The sequence below is a fragment of the Haliotis rubra genome, unplaced genomic scaffold (assembly GCF_003918875.1).
Source record: "Haliotis rubra isolate DU_JTF1 unplaced genomic scaffold, ASM391887v1 Scf59, whole genome shotgun sequence".
NCBI classification, from domain to species: domain Eukaryota; kingdom Metazoa; phylum Mollusca; class Gastropoda; order Lepetellida; family Haliotidae; genus Haliotis; species Haliotis rubra.
This window is the reverse complement of record NW_025767290.1, coordinates 2,034,783-2,056,375: the sequence shown is the minus strand read 5'-3', so window position 1 is coordinate 2,056,375 and position 21,593 is coordinate 2,034,783. Positions and strand designations below refer to the sequence as shown.

At 38.0% G+C, this 21,593-nt stretch overlaps 1 protein-coding gene across 1 annotated transcript in view; it reads right to left on the bottom strand.

Moving 5' to 3' along the window:
- The window catches only part of LOC124255025, a 161,389-nt gene that overhangs the window by 60,345 nt on the left and 79,451 nt on the right, over positions 1-21,593 (bottom strand). Inside the window, exon 3 of the mRNA XM_046688861.1 lies at positions 17,005-17,182. Coding sequence (XP_046544817.1) covers positions 17,005-17,182 — 178 coding nt within the window. The remainder of the gene's footprint in view (positions 1-17,004; positions 17,183-21,593) is intronic.

Sequence of the window (21,593 nt, the reverse complement as noted above, 5' to 3'; positions counted from 1 at the left end):
GCTCTGGAAGTCACATAAATTTAGATATGATTGACAAAAGAAATCTATAATCATCAGAAAGTTGCTATAATCAGAGTCTTTTGTATGATTCCATCTATATCACAGCAATGTGTTTATGAAACACTATCAAATAGGGTTGACACCAGGTGTTTGCTAAAGTATTTTCTAAATATATTTTGTTTCTATTGCTGATAGATACGAATTCAGCATATTGGTAAACTGATATTTGCTCATGTTGAATTTTTCAAAGTCTGTGTTACATGAATGTTTGTTGTACATTGGATTATAGTTGTGAGGATAATACTATCATATACTCTAGACAGTTGTGTGGACAATACTATCATAGACTCAAGACAGAATAGAATAAGGAAGTTTACTATGTCATTTTGTTGAATAGTCCGACTTAAGTTTCTTAAGTGCCCACAAAAAATCAATCCTCTCCCTATTGTTGTTACTTTTGAAAAACAAGACACAACAATTGATGTATTTTTGGTGTTCAATTATTGAATTTTTCCACAATAAAATGATTTAGAAAATATTGATTTACAGCCCTGGTATGATATGTTCCGAGTGATACTGTTTGTCCAAACAACGGTGTTTGGTGCATTATTGTGTGAGAGCACAAGGAAGTCATTATGGCGTGGATCACTTGTCTGTAGCTGAGTCCCAGACAAAGGTGTTTGGAGGCGGCCATTCAGGGTTTAAAAATATATGTGTTGAAGAGTATTGAAGATGCATCACGACGTGTTGGCTCGTTGTGGGAGGGAGCATACAGGATGCCTTGTGTTTAACTCCTGAAGTTGTATTGGACGGACTGAATTTAGTTTTACGCCGCTTTTAGCAATATTCCAGCAATATCACAGCAGGGGACACCAGAAATGGGCTTCACACATTGTGCCCATGTGGGGAATTGAACCGGGTCTTCAGAGTGACAAGCAAACACTTTAACCTCTTTACCCCAACCGCCCCGAAGTTTTTTTGGATGGAAATTTGGGGTAGGGTGGCATACGGGTTGCCTTGGTTTTAATTCTTGAAGTCATTGTGAGCTGAAATTTGGGGTAGGGTAGCATACGGGTAGCCTTGGTTTTAATTCTTGAAGTCATTGTGAGCTGAAATTTGGGGTAGGGTAGCATTGTGAGCACGGGTAGCCTTGGTAATTCTTGAAGTCATTGTGAGCTGAAATTTGGGGTAGGGTAGCATACGGGTTGCCTTGGTTTTAATTCTTGAAGTCATTGTGAGCTGAAATTTGGGGTAGGGTAGCATACGGGTTGCCTTGGTTTTAATTCTTGAAGTCATTGTGAGCTGAAATTTGGGGTAGGGTAGCATACGGGTTGCCTTGGTTTTAATTCTTGAAGTCATTGTGAGCTGAAATTTGGGGTAGGGTAGCATACGGGTTGCCTTGGTTTTAATTCTTGAAGTCATTGTGAGCTGAAATTTGGGGTAGGGTAGCATACGGGTTGCCTTGGTTTTAATTCTTGAAGTCATTGTGAGCTGAAATTTGAAAGTCTAGTGGAATGTTGAGCAGAAGAGGTGGGTTTTAAGAAGACACTTGAAAAGGTCTTTGGATTTTTGTGTTTCTTAGTTCAGGTGGTAGAGAGTTCCATAACTGGGGACTGCAAACTGGGAAGGCAGGGTCAGACAGACAACCAAATGTGTGATGAATCACTATCAAATAGTGATAACACCAGGTGTTTGTGAAAAGGTGAGCGTATGTTGTCCCTCTGGTGACATACATCATAAATAAGTGCAAATGCAAGTCAGTTGTTCACCTTGTCTGTTTTGTATTTTTAACTAGTTTGGCAGTCTATGCAACTAGTTTTTCAGTACAGGACTGACTGGGTTTTACGTCTTTTAGCAATATTCCAGCAACATCACACAGAAATTTCACACATTGTACCCATGTGGGGATTCAACCCGGTCTTCCTTTAGGCTACCCCACCACCCTTTCAGTGAAGGGAATTCAGGAATGTGAACAGTCGTGTGACATTTCTCCTGGAACCATGGACTCTGATCAGGTCATCTTCCGACCATCTCGATGCTTTTATTAAAAATGACATCAGAATGATAAGTAATAATGGCAGATGGTACTCATAATTAAATACTCCCGGTTGTATAACTGTTGATATACTACTCTAAAGATGTTAAGAACACGTATTCTTTCATATTTCAATCGTTAATCTGTCAAGCTGTGAAAGAAATATTCGTAAATGGTTAACTATTTAGTGATGGAAGAATTTGGTGGTCCTTAACATCTTGTCAGTAGTATAATTCGGAAATAGGTTCTTTTTAACAGGATATTGAACCAGTTATTAACCTCAGCAACACATGTCTCAATACCTTTGAAGCAGCCAGGGTTGTAACAGTATACTGTGACGCTGTTGATGAGCCATTGATTGATGTGAATATTGATTTAGCGCTAAATGTAACTGATACAAACTGAAGATCACCACTGGTCAAGTTACTGTGAAAATAAGATAATTACCAGGTTTATTATAACCCTGTGTGACATTGGGTTGTACTTAACCTGCTTGTTACACTGGTGGTGGTGGTGGAATTGGGTTTAACGTCGTGCTTGAGAATATTTCGCTCATATGATGACGTGCATGCGTGTGTATGTATGTGTATGTCGATGACTGAAGCTGGTTTTATAGTGCTAGCCCACTGAGATACCATGCGCAGTGAAGCATGAATACCCCCACTCAGACATTATACTCTCGATCCTTGTTGTACCCATTAATGCCGAAGCGCCAGGCAGGGACCAACAAGACCATATTTTAACATCTTTTGGTATGTTCGAACAACCTTCCCAGGCGGACGCTCTAACCACTACACCACGGAGGCGGTCTGTTACACTGTTAGTATTGGATGATGGGTAGCCTAGTGGTTAAAGCATTTATCATAATGCCGAAGACCCGGGTACAATGTGTGAAGCCCATTTCTGGTGTCCCCGCCATGATATTGCAGCAATATTGCTAAAAGAGGTGTAAATCTCAACTCACTCACTCAGTATATAATGACTGTCAAGTTATTAAAGCATTGTTAGCATGGCATGATGGATTCATATGTTAAAACTATGATCTTCTGTTTTGGCTTTTTTAAGAAATTCATATTTGTAAAAATGTAGCTGAAAACCAATGGTGAAGCTGTAAGTATTTTATTTATTTTATGTTTTACACAAATTCTTGTGCCATCACTAAAATTTGTGTATTATTTCATAACAGATTTTGTGAACCTGTCTGTATATTTGTGATCTCAGTTTTTTCTCACTTCCATTTCTCTAGACCAGTGAAGATCCGGGTTAGAATTGATCTTCAGCAACCCATGCTAATCCTAAGAGGCGACTATTGGGTTCGGGTGGTCATGCTTGCTGAGGTGGTTGACACATGTCATTGTATCCCAATTGCATGGAATGATGCTCATGCTGTTGATCACTGGATCCAGACTCGATTATTTACAGACCGCCGGCATATAGCTGGAATATTGCTGAATGTGGCGTGAAAAAACAGCCAAACCAAGCCAATCCATTTCTCCAGGGCCCCTTGCAAGAAGCTATCTTAGCACTAAGGTGTTGTTAACTCCCATACTTTAACATGGACCTACGATAGTCATTAGTTGGCTGTTTTTTAACATTGTAGTCAGCACTATTTCATTATACCGTCAGCTCTGTGAATTATCAAATATGGCCGGGACAATTCAGTGATCAGCATCATCAGCATGGGAAACGATGACATGTCAACCAAGTCGGCGAGTCTGACCACCCAATCCCGTCTCCTCTTTTTACAAGCATGGGTTGCTGAAGACAAAGTCCGACCCGGATCTCTACGGGGTTATGATAGTCTTAGTGATAAGATCGCTGTGTGCAACATGGTGCGATGGAACTGTATCTTTGTTCAGGCAACAAGATGGCTTCTCCTCAGCTCCTGTAGTCATGGTGAACTGAATCTATGTTTTGGCAATCAGGATATTTTATTCCTATTTCCTGAAGTCATGGTGAACGGCGTCTTTGTTCTGGCAATCAAATGTCTTCTCACTTCAAGAAACCCTAGTGAACTCTAACTTTGCTTTTCATACATATTGTCTTGTTCGGACTTACTGAAGTCATATTATAAGTTATTCATGTCGAGGGAAATACAGGGTTTTATCAGTCCCTCGTAAGGTTGTATTCCTTATAACCTTACAGGGGACTGATAAAACCCTGTATTTCCCTCGACACGATGTGATAACGCATTTATCTAGCCAAATGTTTTTACTAAGTGAAAAGAAAACAAAACAAAATTCTCAGTTGTTGTGGCAAAACATTTCCTTGCTGCCATGTTGACAACAGCTGATCGAGTGACCTCAATGCAGTGCACGTTACTAAAGGCTTGGCGATACACGTTTTTTCTCACTTCACGTGGTCACCGAGGCGTGGCGGGATAATACGACTTTTGTACTCCCTGCTCGCGGATCGTGATGGGTGTACATGGTATTTTATCAGAGTCACGTGAACCAATCAAAACTCGACATTCTTACATGAGGCTGAATAATGAACTGTGTCTTTGTTGTGACATACAGGATGTATTCTCACATGATGAAGTGGTTTCTTGTTCTAAATTCCTTAAAAGAACAGAGAACTATATCACGACAAAGATCAGAGTGTTTATGTTATTATTGTTTTATGTACATAATGTACAAAAAATCTACATGTTGAGAACATAATTGAATCATGCGGTACATTGTTTTATCAGGTCAGCTTCCTTCCAAACATGATTTTGTTTCTATCTACTGGAAATTAAAAGAACACATATGTTAAGGTAATGGTATTGATCTATCACGATGAGCGTTACACTCTGACAACGAGAATACAGGAGGTTCCTTCTCCGGCAGTAATGGCAATTTATAGACTTATTATATGGATGCTCGGGATTACGTGTCGGATGTGCATATCCGCTCGAAGGTCTGGGACACAGGGAAATGCAAACAGTCCTCGTTTTTCCTACAGGGCATCTGTTTGTTTTTCATTATCATTCCACTAGAGATTGCTTGTTCATGACAATGTAATGATACGTTTGAATGTTTTCTTTGAAGTGCCATGTGTAATCATACTTTTCATAGTCGATAAAAGGGACAAACAGACTGAAAGGAGAACAGCTTGCTTGTTGATGCTGTTATGTTTCAACAATTATAGTTTTTTAGTTAATCGTTGATCATTTTAAGGATATTTTCGGTTATTTGTTGAGATAAAAATATGATTGATCGATGTACTTTTGTCGTGGATGACCTGGATCAGATACTGTTAATAGGATTACAAACCTCTTGTGATGACATCCGATCATTTTTACATGGCATTCTTTTCATGGAATAACTTCTAAGTACTCATTTTCGAGAGAATGTCTCACTGTCCCAGTCCATAATGTCCCTTTTTAGTGATTTATTTTGCTATTGAACACAATCTACTTAACACAATCATCATGTTGACTGAAGAATATGTACAGAATGAAAGCAAAACCAAACAATAAATGTCACTTATATGTCAGGAGGATGAGACTCATGCAGATCTGGGTTTGAACTGGTTTTCAGCATCACATGCTTGTCGTAAGATGTGACTAACAGAGTTGGGTGGTGAGACTCATGCAGATCTGGGTTTGAACTGGTTTTCAGCATCACATGCTTGTCGTAAGATGTGACTAACAGAATTATGTGGTGAGACTCATGCAGATCTGGGTTTGAACTGGTTTTCAGCATCACATGTTTGTCGTAAAGATGTGACTAACAGAGTTGGGTGGTGAGACTCATGAAGATCTGGGTTTGAACTGGTTTTCAGCATCACATGCTTGTCGTAGAGATGTGACTAACAGAATTATGTGGTAAGACTCATGAAGATCTGGTTTTGAACTGGTTTTCAGCATCACATGCTTGTCGTAAGATGTGACTAACAGAATTGGGTGGTGAGATGCATGAAGAATCACATGCTTGTCGTAAGATGTGACTAACAGAGTTGGGTGGTGAGATGCATGAAGATCTGGGTTTGAACTGGTTTTCAGCATCACATGTTTGTAAAGTTGTAAGATGTGACTAACAGAATTGGGTGGTGAGATGCATGAAGATCTGGGTTTGAACTGGTTTTCAGCATCACATGTTTGTCGTAAGATGTGACTAACAGAATTGGGTGGTGAGATGCATGAAGATCTGGGTTTGAACTGGTTTTCAGCATCACATGCTTGTCGTAAGATGTGACTACCAGAGTTGGGTGGTGAGACTCATGAAGATCTGGGTTTGAACTGGTTTTCAGCATCACATGCTTGTCGTAAGATGTGACTAACAGAGTTGGGTGGTGAGACGCATGAAGATCTGGGTTTGAACTGGTTTTCAGCATCACATGCTTGTCGTAAGATGTGACTAACAGAATTATGTGGTGAGACGCATGAAGATCTGGGTTTGAACTGGTTTTCAGCATCACATGCTTGTCGTAAGATGTGACTAACAGAATTGGGTGGTGAGACGCATGAAGATCTGGGTTTGAACTGGTTTTCAGCATCACATGCTTGTCGTAAGATGTGACTAACAGAGTTGGGTGGTGAGACGCATGAAGATCTGGGTTTGAACTGGTTTTCAGCATCACATGCTTGTCGTAAGATGTGACTAACAGAGTTGGGTGGTGAGATGCATGAAGATCTGGGTTTGAACTGGTTTTCAGCATCACATGCTTGTCGTAAGATGTGACTAACAGAATTGGGTGGTGAGGCGCATGAAGATCTGGGTTTGAACTGGTTTTCAGCATCACATGCTTGTCGTAAGATTTGACTAACAGAATTGGGTGGTGAGATGCATGAAGATCTGGGTTTGAACTGGTTTTCAGCATCACATGCTTGTAAAGATGTGACTAACAGAATTATGTGGTGAGATGCATGAAGATCTGGGTTTGAACTGGTTTTCAGCATCACATGCTTGTCGTAAGATGTGACGAATTGGGTGGTGAGACTCATGCAGATCTGGGTTTGAACTGGTTTTCAGCATCACATGCTTGTCGTAAGATGTGACTAACAGAGTTGGGTGGTGAGACTCATGCAGATCTGGGTTTGAACTGGTTTTCAGCATCACATGCTTGTCGTAAGATGTGACTAACAGAATTGGGTGGTGAGACTCATAGATGCATGTCATCGTGTCCCAACTGTGTAGGTCGATGCTTGTGATGTCAACCACTGGATTGTCAGGTCCAGATTCTATTATTTGCAGCTGCAGTATTGCTGACTACAGTATACACAAACAGACAATCAATCAATCAATCAATCAACCATCTAATCACTTGGATAGGGCTGTAAACAATTGAGAGGATAAACAATCCTTTATCACTCATCCTCCAAGTGTTATCGGTTTTATGTGGATATACTTTTGAAATTATTTGGGTCAGTATTATGTGTGTTTGTTTTTAAATCACTGTCACAAAATTGGCGCAATATGATAGTGACCTGTATATAATCGAGTCAGGTCCACACAATCAGTGATTGCTATTGTGAGCGTTGATACGTGTGATGGGGTTTGCTGAGGTAGCTTGGCATGCAGGTATTTCATGGATGATAACTTTACCTTGTCAGTTTGCTGACAGGGTTAACATCTTTCATCATGTGGACAAGACGTTCAGCTTTGGTTGAGAAGCTCCATGGTTCAACAGTACATGACTCAGAAATTTGAGGGGCAGTGGGGTAGCCTTGTGGTTAAAGCGTTGGCTCGTCACGCCGAAGACCTGGGTTCGAATCCCCACATGAGTACAATGTGTGAAGCCCATTTCTGGTGTCCCCCGCCGTGATGTTGCTGGAATATTGCTAAAAGCGGCGTAAAACCAAACTCAGTCAGTCAGTCAGAAATTTGATGGCCTGTACAGACCTTCAATGAACCAAGTCCGTGAGCCTAACCATTAAGTCACCTACTATGACAAACAAAGGTGGAGAATTGTGAAGTTTTTTCAAGAAATAAGGACCTTACAAGGAAAATATGGTTTATGTTCTACCTGTGTTTCAAATCCAGTTCTATGAACTATTTGTACGCAACTTTTTATGGAAGTTGGTTTGTTCAGAATCATCTGTAAATCAAGAAATTATGTTCCCTGTCTGAGGAACATACCAGACAAAAGGAAATGTCAACACATGCAAATTAATTCACTCAGTGTGTCCGCAGAGATTTAGTCCTGATTCCTCTGTTTACAGAAGTAGATCATTAATTACACCACAGTCGGCAGTCATGTGAGCTCTCGTGTCTGGAAGCAGAAGTCTATAATGTAGGTAGTTCATCAGTTGTTGAAGCACCAGTAGATCAGATGCTGTAGATGGCTGTTGTCTTTGATAGGGTGCATTGTATCGTAAGTTCAAACTGGGGTACGTGAAAGGTTGGTTGGTTTCTTGTTTAACACCGCACTCAGCAATATTCCAACTATATGGTGGTGGTAAATACCCAAGTCTGGACCAGACAATCCAGTGATCAACAGCATGAGCATCAATCTATGCAATTAGGATACAATGTGTCAACCAAGTCAGAAAGTCTGACCACCCGATCCCGTTAGTAGCCACTTATGACAAGGTTAGCTGAAGACCGATTCTAACCCAGATCTTCACGGGTCGTATGTGAAAGGAAATTGATACAGAAGAGTGCATTGAGGATGTTGTCGGAACTGAGTTATCAGGGATTCTGTGGAAGGTGCCCTTGGGATTTACACAGAGTGGGGAAACATATTTTGTTCAAAGAGGTCTATTTAATGTGGCTCTTAGTTTCATAAATCCAGAGGTGTGGTGATTCAGGAAATACAAACCAAGTTGTCTCCACTGTGAGTTAGGTTTGGTCTGATATCTTTTGACTGACTTTGAGAGAATAACAGCGTTTGCTGCCAGAAACACGGCCCTTCTGACACCTGGGTAATGCAGAAGGCTGCAGTGTTTGGGAATCCACATATTCTCCGAAAAGTTCTTGGGTTCAACTAGGCGACGCTTCCTGGTATAAGTCCTATTCGCTGTCTGGGCTATGTGTAGAGCGAACAAGGGTACGTGAACTGATGATGAGCCTTACAAGCCTACTCTGCTAGAATCACCCAAAGCCTCTTTTTGTATTCATATATATATATATATTCTATAATTAAAAAGTGATTATTGTAGTTTGTTAAAGGTCAATCTGTGTAAGCATGCTCTTAGGGTTAACACCATTATTCCCAGCTTCCTGGACTATACAACCCACCTAACTGACGTGCTGGTCTGCTCATTAGCTCCAGCAAAGTTCATAGCTAATCTTTACAAATTAACATGGGGTTTTTGATTTTTGGGCTGAGGGTTAAATTGTTTGTCAAACCCTCTGATAAACATGGAGTTGGTGACTATTTATCTAAAAATTGAAACAATAAAAAGAATTGAATGATACAAAATGGGTGTTCCCTATACTAACCAATGAAATACAGAATATGCGGTATGGGTTGTGTCCTACAAATGAAATGACCAGACAGGAGAGTACTTAATCCTACTAATCCTATTTCCAACTGGCACTAATTGTGTTGGCGCATGTCCTGGATTTCTAATTTAACTGGCACTAATTGTGCTGACATGTTGCTTAGGTGGTTATGGTGTTACAATAGATGGCTTAATGACCCTAATTTAAAGTGTTTGCACAATATATTTTAATGGAGATGATGACATGTTTACTTTATCAAAGCAGTTCATTAAATCGTCCTAGACATTACTTTGTCTTACTGAAAGGTTTGAGTCCTTGAAACCTTAGGCTAAGATTTATCTTGAACATCTGTGATATTGTAACTTATACCTTTTCAATAGTATGTCTGTGAGATGAGTTTTACTACTTTTGACTGGAGTCTTTCTCTAAGCTAATGAAACTAATATTCTATATTTTATATTTTCCTAATATCTGAATCCTAATATATCGCTTGTAGTGGTTATAATTAATAATGAATTTTCAGGTATGAATTATTATTCCATGATAACTTCCCTCGCTGTCTGAAAAGTTTGGTCCCCAAACTTGGACAAAATAAAAAAATGATTCTTAGATGGACAATGGTACAAACTTAGTTGATGGACAATCATCTGAAAACTGGTAGTACAGTAAATAATAATTATATATATAATATTCTCTCTTTGTATTTGGGCAGAGGTTGTTTCTGTTGTCATCAGGGTGTCTGGATGTGGAATCTGGCTGGTTTTGGCACTGTACTGGTTCATCTTGAAGTGATGGAGGTGCAAGAGCATCTTGTGATGGTTCCACATCCGAGTTTGGAGTTGATTTGTCAATTATCCCATGCAGATAGATGATTTTCATGAAAATACAAAACAAATGAGAGTTAGATTGCCGTCAAAATATATGAAAACTTATTCTGATGGTTTCAAGATTAATACGCGAGTACATAGAAATGAAATATACATGAAGTAAATATATGGAGATACATTTCCCTGCAAATAAATTTGAGTTGTTAATGCATAGAAGAAAACAAAATGACAGTCGTGACCTGGAATGAAATGATACTCTTTAAGTTGGACTACACAATGTACGTGGCATTTTATATATTGATATATAATATTGTGTCGCGCCAATTATATATAGATGTGCTATACATAAAAGTGCATAGGTTCATTGAGCTCATACATATACATATTTTGTTTTGAACCATTTGTTAGGTACCTTGTTAATTTGGCTGATTTTGTTAGTTTCAACTTTTTAAACATCTCAGTTGTTTAGGGATTTTTGTTTAATTTTATTTTATTTTAGCTTTGGTTTATTTTGAGTTTACTTCACTCAAATTTTGGTTCGTTTTGTGTTCGCTAAGTTTGTTCTGCCTCAGAGTATTTAAACTTCTTTTAGGTGTTGGCTAAGTTCATTCATTTAATTTTAACTTCGTTTAAAATTGTTGGCTAAGTTTGTTCTGCTTCGATTGCAGAGTATTTCGCCACTTTAGTTTAGGTGTTGGCTAAGTTTGTTCTGCTTAGGATTGCAGAGTATTTCGCTTTCGCTTTCGAGTAAGTTTGTTCTGCTTCGGTTGCAGTGTTTTGCTTTAGTTTGATGTTGGCTAAGTTCTTTCTGCTTGATTGCAGGTATTTGGCTACGTTTAAGTTCTGCTTGGCTAAGTTCTTTTTGCTGCGGTTAGCAGAGTATTTAGCTTCGTTTGAGTGTTGGCCAAGTTTCTTTCTGCTTGGTGCAGAGTATTTCGCCGGCTTCGTGCTGGCTAAGTTTGTTCTGCTTGAGTTGCAGAGTATTTCGCTGCTTTACGCTGGCTAAGTTTGTTCTGCTTCGGTGCAGAGTATTTAGCTTTGTTCATTAGGTTGCTGGCTTCGTGCTGGCTAAGTTTGTTCTGCTTGATTGCAGAGGTATTTAAGCTTTAAGTTTAGGTGTTGGCTAAGTTAGTTTATGAGTTCACTTTGCATTTGAGATTGGTTGATCAGATCAATGCTCAAAATCTGTTGTGATACAAATAACTCAGATGATCAGGCTGATGTCATTTGCTCGCCAACTAGTGATATCAGGTAACACTAAATTCGAAATGACAGGACAAATATCGTTACCCAGAGCTAACAGATCCATTTATTAGCGAGGGTACTGTACCTTTTGCAGGAATATGACTATCTGGCGACCACAGGTGTGGGTGGGAAATGAATATTGGTAAGGTATATGGCATCTGTAATCAGTGTGCACTGCACGGTATTCAAAGGAGCCAACAATGCCGATGCCTTCTTCTTACACAAAATGGCGTTTGGATTTATAGATGGGTAATTCACCAGGAGTATCATAATCCTCTGGGGTGTCAGTATCAAACCATTTACAGAGATCCATCCAGCTCTCATTGATGTAATCCTGTATGAGGTGGAGAGGAACAGCTTCAAAATACGCTGTATGATATCTATGATCACTTTTGTCATAGTTATATGAGACTTTGACATAGCAATCTCCTTGAACTATTTCAATGCCCACAACTCTCTTTATATTTGGATTGATTTCTCGTAGGTGTATAGGTTCCATTGGGTATGGTTCAACGTCCAATACTTGGTCTGTAATGATTGATTGCTGTCTGAAACTTTTTGACAGTACATTGACTGATTTATCGTTTTGTGTTGATTCTCTTTGGTTGAAAAATTTGTGATTCTTCAGCGGCCGTTTTCGTCGCTTTTTCCTCGACATGTTTTTTCTTGGCATTAGAAATTCTCCCAATTGAGTCTGGAATGCTGCTGCCATATTCCCATGTGTTTCCTCTTTCTGGATCCGTCCATTTCACTCTAGATTTTGTTATTTGCTCTCTTGGAAGCAAGAATTGAGTGAATGTCATCAGGATTGAAAACCTTGGCATCATTTGTTGGCGTTGGTTGTTGGGTTGGTTGTTGAACTTGACTTGCTTCTGATTGTGGCCTCGATTTTGGCTGATGATGCTTGTTGTTAGTGAGTGTACTTATGCCTCCACATAACACTTCTGTAACATAACTAAACTTCTGTGGCACTGATGACTTTAACCATATTTATTGATAAAAATATGATGGATATAAATTGCAACTTTGAATTTTCAACAGGATTTTCTGTAACATTAAAAAACAATTTAATGCTTCACTGAACCTAATTTTGCAATCCCTATAATGAGAGCTGTGACATTTATTTGACAGATCTATAGCTGCTGGTTACAATGGGCTTTCAATAATACAATAATAATTATTATGAAAGTGCTTTTCAAAGCTCGGACTAGTATTTAATTTCAGTTTGTCATAAGGTGGGAGTTACTCTCTTCGATTCCTGGTTGTATTAAGTTTTTCCGAAGGCCATTAGATTGAACTCATTGAAAGAGTTTTTTATCTCATATCAGCTCATTGTGAAATCTTTACTGGAAAGCGCAGCCCTTGTCAGGTGATGAATGGTCTGGAAACCTGCCCTTAAAGTTCTGTGCATGAAAGTACAAATTCAGCTGTTTTCTGTAACCAATGTGTTTTGAATATTTTAATATAGACATATAATTCAGACATTTATTTATAAATAAGTTTGTTTGAGTTAATTATGTTAAATGTATCAATAGTATTCTGACAAAAGTGATGCCTGTTATCTTAGGTGCTGCAGTTTGCTGAACAGAGTTGCTTACCCTAGGCATGCCAGTATCCTGTGATCGTGGGTTTGAGCCCAGGTTTATAATAAGTTTCTTTCTTTGTCAGCACATTCCCAATGCTTGTGGGGTTTCAGCAAATAATAAATGTTAAAACCTGCATCCAAATTGACAGAATTTCTGCAATAGGAAGTTTTCTTGTGGAAATATCTGAAGCTGATTGGGTGTGTAAAACTGCGACTCTACCATGAAATTGGAATGGACCCGATTCTGACTTGTCAGTCAGAGGTTATCCAATCACTCTGTAATTGTAATAGCTGATTTGAAAGCCACATCACTGCAGAAGCTGACATTTTTATGACACTTTTTATTTCAATCACTGAAGGAAGGCATAATTACACGCACACTGGTCACAGAATACAAAGTAGCTGCTACTACAATATTGAAAGAAGGTTTAGAAAACACCTATTGTGTAGAAAACAGAAGAAAATAAAATGAATTAATAGTTTTAGACACAATGGGTTGCTTAAAGTATGGTGGTTTTCATATTTTTTGTAGTACAATGAGTGTTACCTGTAACGACACAGGGTCGGTGGGGTAGCCTAATGGTTAAGGCGTTGGCTCGTCATGCTGAAGACCTGGGTTCGAATCCCCACATGGGTACAATGTGTGAAGCCCATTTCTGGTGTCCCCCGCCGTGATGTTGCTGGAATATTGCTAAAAGTGGCGTAAAACCAAACGCAGTCAGTCAGTCAGTGTAACGACACAGGTTACATCTGATGTTCAGCAACCTGTGTGTGTCACAAGAGGCCATTAGTTGGATGGGATGGTCGGCTTATATCCCAATTACATTTATTAATGCTCATAATATCAGTCACTTGATTGTCTGGTCCAGACTCAATTATTTAAAGATCACAGCCATACATTAGAATATTTCTGAGTGCATTATTAAACAACAAACACAATAAGCTATTCCAGGTCATAATAATCATATGTGGTGTAAAACAAAACCTTGCAAGATTCTTAATAGTTTCTGCTTCTCATGCGATTATATTAACGATAAAAACTAACAACTTTTGGTCATGATGGAACATTTGTTTAAAGATGAGAAACCCTACAACCACAGTGTGTTCTCTCTCCCATAACATCCTTCAAATTCTACACTCTTAAATATCCTCATCTTTCCATCCTTTCTCAGCTCATAAAGATTGTGGTTAGAATTGGTCTTTAGAAACCCATGATTGTTGTAAGAGGTGATTATTGGGATTGGGTGATCAGACTCGCTGACTTGGTTGACGCATGTCATTGTATCCCAATTGTGTAGATCAATGCTCATGATGTTGATCATTGGATTGTCTGGTCCAGACGTTATTTACAGACCACTGTATTGCTGGAATATTGCTGAGTATGGCAGCATTAAACAACAAACAAACAAACAAACAAACAAACAAAATCATCCTTCTTATAGGGGGCAGTGGGGTTGTCTTGTTGTTTACGAGTTTATTTATGACAACAAAATCCCAGGTATTTTTCCCTTGTTTGGTAAAATGAATGGAGTCTATTCCTGGCAAACATATTATTATTGAAATGTTGCAAAAGAGGCATAAATCTATACTCACTCACTCATTTTTGAATGAGTTTCTTTGTTGCCCTTTCTTCCATAACTCTTTGCTTTACTTCCTTTGCTCACATTATATCTATAACCTCTCACATTTAGTTTTTACCTCTTGCCATTGGGGCCTCGAGCACTTTCTGTACTCATTTACTTTGATGTCAAGCATCAAGGAAGCAAGTAGATTAGTTTTACCAATCATTTTCTATGATCGTTCTATGCACAGTGGTTTCAGATTATGTATAAGTCGGTTATATCCCCTGTGTTTCCTACGGAGTGTTGATGGTATTGTGCCTACACTTCCCCATCGAGCTGTCTCCTACAGATTTTATTAAGTGACTCTTAGTGGATGAATCAATGTATATCTTCACAGGCTATCCCTCTGCATGAATAGCCATACGTTAAAACTTTACATTTTGGGTGACAGTTACTTTACTGAGGGCAATGTTTTAACACATCAAGTGTTTTTGTGTAAATGATAAAGAACATTAAGATGCTATCAGCATATGTGGTGATAGTGTGTTGGTTGATGGGATATTTTGTACAGCAATTTATTCACTGTGTGTCAAGTTTTCACTGTTTAAAAAACATACCTATCTTGAATATGTCATTTGTTTACTGATTTGTTTCACTGATGTTTACTTTGTAAATAACTGGTTCATGAATGATTTTTTCAAATTACTCAAAATATTTAAAGTTTATTTAAAGAAGTTTTGCAACTATTTTGTGAAATTTTCTACAGATCACAATCAATTTCTGCAAATATCTGGTATGCTATTTATAAACATGTGTAAATTTCTAAATAATTTTGTAGCAATTCTAAGAATCTTTTGATTAACTCTCTCTGTAAAAAAGATATTGTGTGTTAATATATCAAAGATATGTATTCTAGAACCCTTCTATTGTCATTACCAAATACAAAAACCAGAGATTGTATCAAGAACATACCTGCACATTCACACCCATTTTTATGCCCCGGCCATATATGGCTGGGGGCATATAGGGTTACCCTGCATGTCCGTCCGTACGAAACAGTAATGTACTCTATCCACTTCTCCATAAAATACGCTGTGTGGAATTCAATGAACTTATACATGGGCTTTCTTGGGACTCTAATGGTGTGCATCTCATATTTTGTTTTTGTATTTTATTTTTTTTTTTGTAAGTTTAGAGACATTTGAACTTAGGTACATTTTGCTGAATTTCTCTCTGATGATAGTGAAATAGGGGATTAAGTCTATCCACAAAAACTGCTTAACAGAATTGTAGAAATTAATCACCAGAGCACACTCAGTGTAGGGGACTCTTCCTATAGCAGCGGAGGCATCCGGGTTCCTGGACACAGTGTTTTCTTGTTTTATCATGAAACACAGGACAACATTTCAAAAATATGATTTTATGCTGTGATGTGGAATGTGTCACAAATCATTTATCTGTGGGTGAACTCACTCAGCAATAGAACACCAATAGAACACCATTACAATATATAACTATATAAAACTACTAAACAATTTAATAAAACTTATATAAATGTGGAGAAAACCATAATTTAATAGATTGTTGTACTTCAGTTTGTGATGATGCCCAATATAATTCATCATGTTTAAGCTATGTATGTTACTCACTAATCCTCAGCTTTCAAAATGTGAGAACTTTGCATATTTTATTGACCTAAACTTTAACAAGTTGAAAACTGTGTTGGAGAAATATCTCAACCACCCATAATGTTGATGAACCCTCTTCCACCATGGTTTTTAACTGTTCGAGTGGGAATGTTTATGTCCTGGCACATCTCCAAGCCATGCCGAATCAGAGCCCAAGTAATGCTTGTAATAGCATCTGATAATGACACTCATCAAGTGATAACAGCAGTATCAGTTTTCCTGCTGTTAGTTCATATTCATCTGCGTTTCTGAGTTGTCCAAAGATAACCAGCTTCCTCGTCCAGGATGAAGTGAATATCATCTCAACGACAACCGATGCCAATCTTATGGTTCCATTTCCTGGTTGTCTGTAGAAAGCATCTTCTCCGTTCTACCCAGTGTGAAAAGAGGCCATGTTTTCAGAATTCCTGCTTCCTGCAATTGGTTCTGTTTTGTGCTCAAGGCTATGAACTTTGTGTAATTTGATGGACATAATAAACATCTTCTTTCAGTGATGTGAATATCTACCTATTTTTATAAGAACATAGCGACAAAAAGTGAGTGAGTGAGTATGGTTTTATGCCGCTTTCAGCAATATTCCAGCAATATCTTGGCAGGGGACACCAGATATTAACAAAATGGACAAAATGAATGATTTCACTTTAATTATGTAAAATAAGATCTTGGTGTTTTAATAAATTATTGTTTACCTGTGGGTCCTTGCAGTCTTTGAACTTGCAGTCTTTGACCTTGCAGGCTGTGACCTTGCAGGCTGTGACCTTGTAGTCAGTGACCTTGCTGCTTGCGTGAGTGACATGGGCTGCTGGGTGCAGAATAGCCTGATCCGAAACTTCCTTGATGAAGAACTGGTCTGGGAGATGTTTTGGTCTGTAACACCAGTAGGGCAGGCCAGGCTAACCATGTGAACACCTGGTGTCGTCACTGATTTTCAGTTATCCATTTATATAATTTTCATTACAAGTTTCCCTTTGATGCCCAATGTTTGTTTGTTTATTTGTTGTTTAACACCACACTCAGCAATATTTCAGCTATATGATGACGGTCTGTACATAATCGCATCTGGACCAGACAATCCAGTGATCAACAGCATGGGCATCGATCTACTTAACTGGGATACGATGACATGTGCAGGGCTCGAAAATTCCACACGTCCGCTCGTATTGACAAGTAAAATTTGTTTTGGGCAAGTGAAAAACATAATTTGCTCGTCCTACAGAACGAGTATGTTTTGTGACCCAACTATTTTTCAAATCAATAAGTTTAAGTTTTAACATCGTCATTCCCGATTAACAGTATTTTCAAATTCCCCGAAAACTAACTGCAAAGTTTAAGTCTTGATGTTCGTTTGGTATCCTTTTTCAACAGATATCACGCAGCGGTTTTGTAACCTAAGTGCTTCGAATATCCTGATTGGCTATAATTAATAAACTGACCAATGAGAAAAATCGTCACAACATGAATGTTGTCGGATCAGCTTGAAAATTGGGAATTCCGTACTTGTTATTACCGATCGTAATCAAGTAACGATGTTTCAAGATAATAATTAAACACATTTGATAAACCGAAGAATAAAATCAATAACAGTACTGATAAAATTTGTCAAATGTACATTATAACTTACTATTTCCTTCTTTTTTGTGCGATCGTGTAATTTAATTATATCAAGTGACATCTCGGCTTTCGTCGCCTCGAACTTCACGCTCGGACACGATGTTTAATGCTAAAATATATGCACGAAGCATTTTTGTCAGTGGTTATAGCCTAGCACGATACGTCCACTAAGTTCCATAATATATGTATAGGTGGTGAATTTTTGTGTAACACGTTCACAATAGCATGCTTTTACCCAAAACTTTCGTCTGAATCTAAAAGTTTTCGTTTACGAGGATACTATCCATTTCTGCAATATGATTGGCTGCCTTAGGTCACATGCATAATTTTGTCCAATCACGATCCTCATAGCAGACTGTGGCAGAAAAGCGTCATTAGAAACCAATCTTTATCCAATAAAATCACTTCTTACAACTGCGAAAATACTCTTGGCAAGGGTGCAGTGGTAGTGTTGATGTTCAGAGCTTTCGAACGATACCCGCCATCAAACGAATTGCCTCACATGTTATCCGTACGAAGCTTCCAAAATGGAGGTATTTCACGCTGTTGTATCACGTTACCAAGCGGAAAGCTACTGATATCGGGAAATAGACGACCATACATATTATTTGAGAAATCTTTTGATAATAATTTTCCAATTACGTAAAAATGAAAATATAACAGAAAAGGTAAGGGGATAGTATGACATGTTACAAATGGAAAAAATTGCCGCATATTTTGTTCCCTTCGTGGTTTATCTGGAAAGTAAGCTTGCATTTTCATTAAATATTAACTTATTTACGTTGTAGTTGTATTATTTGAATAATATGATAAAAAATATATTTCATATTTATAAACAGAAGTATTAGACCTTTCAAATGGTGTATAATATGTAGTAGCAGTAATGTTTTATAAGCTGATATTTTCCTTGGTAAACACAGGCTTCATCTAAGATCTCAGGGTCTCTGGGAACTCGGTGTCATGGCACTAAATGCCTCTAGTGGACTGATGTTGAAAGAGTTAAACAGATGAGGTGGAAATTTTAATTTAATCTAATGTTTTAAAAATCCTGTCATTTATTACGCGGACTTGCCAGGTGTCATTGATATTTTCAACAAGGTAATATAGTTCACTATTTCATGCCTTGTTGGGTTACAATATCCACTACGTTGATTTGTAATCCGCTAGTTTTCTCAAATATTTCAAATCTGAACGGCGTATCACCTTACAAAGCCAAGGGAAGTAACATTTTTATTTTTATTTGAAGTTCAGCTATCTTAAATGGTGAGCAAATTAGCAGACAAAGTAAGTAATGTTTATTGTAGTTTTATTCTAAGCAAACATTTTGAAATAAAATAATTTAAATTTACTTTCATTATGTTGCATAGGGCAAGTACAATTTTAGAAGGACGAGTGGAAATTTCATATTACTTGCCTTGCAGGGCGAATGCAGATTTTTAATTTGTTCGAGCCCTGATGTGTCAACCAAGCCAGGGAGCCTTACCACCCGATCCTGTTAGCCACCTCTTTAGAACAAGCACTTCTTGCTGTTGATTGATCTAACCCGGAACTTCACAGGTCTGATGCCCAGTGGAATCTGGGATCAGATGACTCATTATCTGGCTTTGTTTTCTTTACATCCAGAAGTACACCTTGCATGTGGATGGCCCACAGTTAGATACAGACACATCTGTTATACATGGTGTGAGAAATTGTATAAATTTAGTTTCAAAGACCATGCTCATTCATGTCTACTAAAGGCAGATTGATGATTGTGTCTTTTGAAGTATATCATATGCATATCCTGATGAATGAGCATCAAAGAGTGATAATATTAGATGTTTGCGAAAAGATAAGCGTATCTTGCTCACCGATGGCACAAACACATGGAAAGGCAAGTCAATTGTTCATATGATAAAGGTCAATATGGGGCACTGCATCAGATATGTTTCTGTCATTTGATGCGTCAATTTTGGAAATGCCCTAATTTGGAAGTGTCCTCCAAATGTCAGAGCAAACTCTATTTCAAGACACTCTTGAAGAAAGCCTATTGATCCTGCCCAGATACAAACGTATAGACAGAAAATAGAAAGAAATAGGAGAAATAATGAGCTGCTAAAAACAGTCACCGTGTCTTTTAAACCATGAAAAAATTCAAAACAATTTCAAGTGTTTACTTCATGGTATTTTCAGCATGCAAAAGTTGATATTGGCCTTGTGATAGATTGATTGATCATCTCGGATATCATAACATCACATCAGACACTGTAGAGAACCTACATAATGATTTAGTCTGTAGCTTCTAGGATTTCGAGGTCATTTATCGGATTAAATGTCTTTGTCATTGATAGAGACCGTAGTAGTTGGATAAGATGACAAATTGTGTTTATGTGCGGACTCTTTCTCTTGGGAGATGTATTTTAAAGTAGATTTTGTTGTAAATTGAACATTACAGGTATAAATTTTGGATATTATTGCTAAAAAACCTGTATATGTGACAAATGTGTTTATGTGCGGACTCTTTCTCTTGGGAGATGTATTTTAAAGTAGATTTTTTTGTAAATTGAACATTACAGGTATAATTTTAGATATTATTGCTAAAAAACCTGTATATGTCACAAATATTGCTAAAAATGTATCGTTACTGCTTGAAAACTACTAAAGACTCAATTATCTCAACAGTGTCATGGCAATTAGTAGGGCTTCAAAGATTCCACTATGAGTCGAAACAGATACATATCACGAATAATTGGTAATGAATACTATAACAAGGCAGCAGGTGATGATTTATTCATTATATTTAGTCAAACAATAACGAAGTAAATGTTTTGACATGTTTTGACTATCATGACAGTGTCAGTTTATCATGACACTGACCAGTGTCCACTTTACTGTCAACTTAAACTTATAAGACTGTTGACTGTTTGCCTGCCTGGTTTGGAATTGTTCTATTTTACATTTTTCGATTTGATACACCCAAATTTCAGTAAAGCCCTCCTTTTGAATAGGTTCATGATTATTGGTTTCTAGTGGTTACAGATAATGAATTGAAATCATGAAAGTTTCTGGTTCAGTTCAATGCATACAGTGAATTGTAAAAGTTGTAGTGTGTATATATGGAGCCAGGTGCTCCATGTCTGTTGTAAACATGTACATGTAAGGCTTCTCTGAAACCTTGTTGGTAATAGTACTGTCTGAAATGTCTCATTGGGCCAACTTGTTATTGGTCTTGTGGAGATTCCATGATACAACTTGTCCACAACAAAGAATACTTGACATAGAGTGGCTCACAGATACATATACCCATTGACAGGACCAGTTTGGTACAGTACAACCAGAAATTATTGAGAATTTAAAGATTGTAATTATTTTTTTTTTTTTCACTCATTACTCATGTATTAAATGTGAATATTAGCAGAACATAACTCCAGATTCAAAGACAAGTGAACAGTTAGTATTTTGTCAAGTCACCATGGGCAGCAATGCAGGCATCAATGCGGCGGGGAATACTACTGATCAAAGAAGTTAGAAAGTCGTGGTCCATGCTGTCCCAATATCGGACCACCTCTTCTTTCATTTCAGCTATTGGATTTAGGTCAGGGCTATAGCTTGGCCAATCTAATGATGTCATATTTTGGGTCCGAAACCAGGCCTGTGAATGCTTTGAACGATGTTTTGGGTCGTTGTC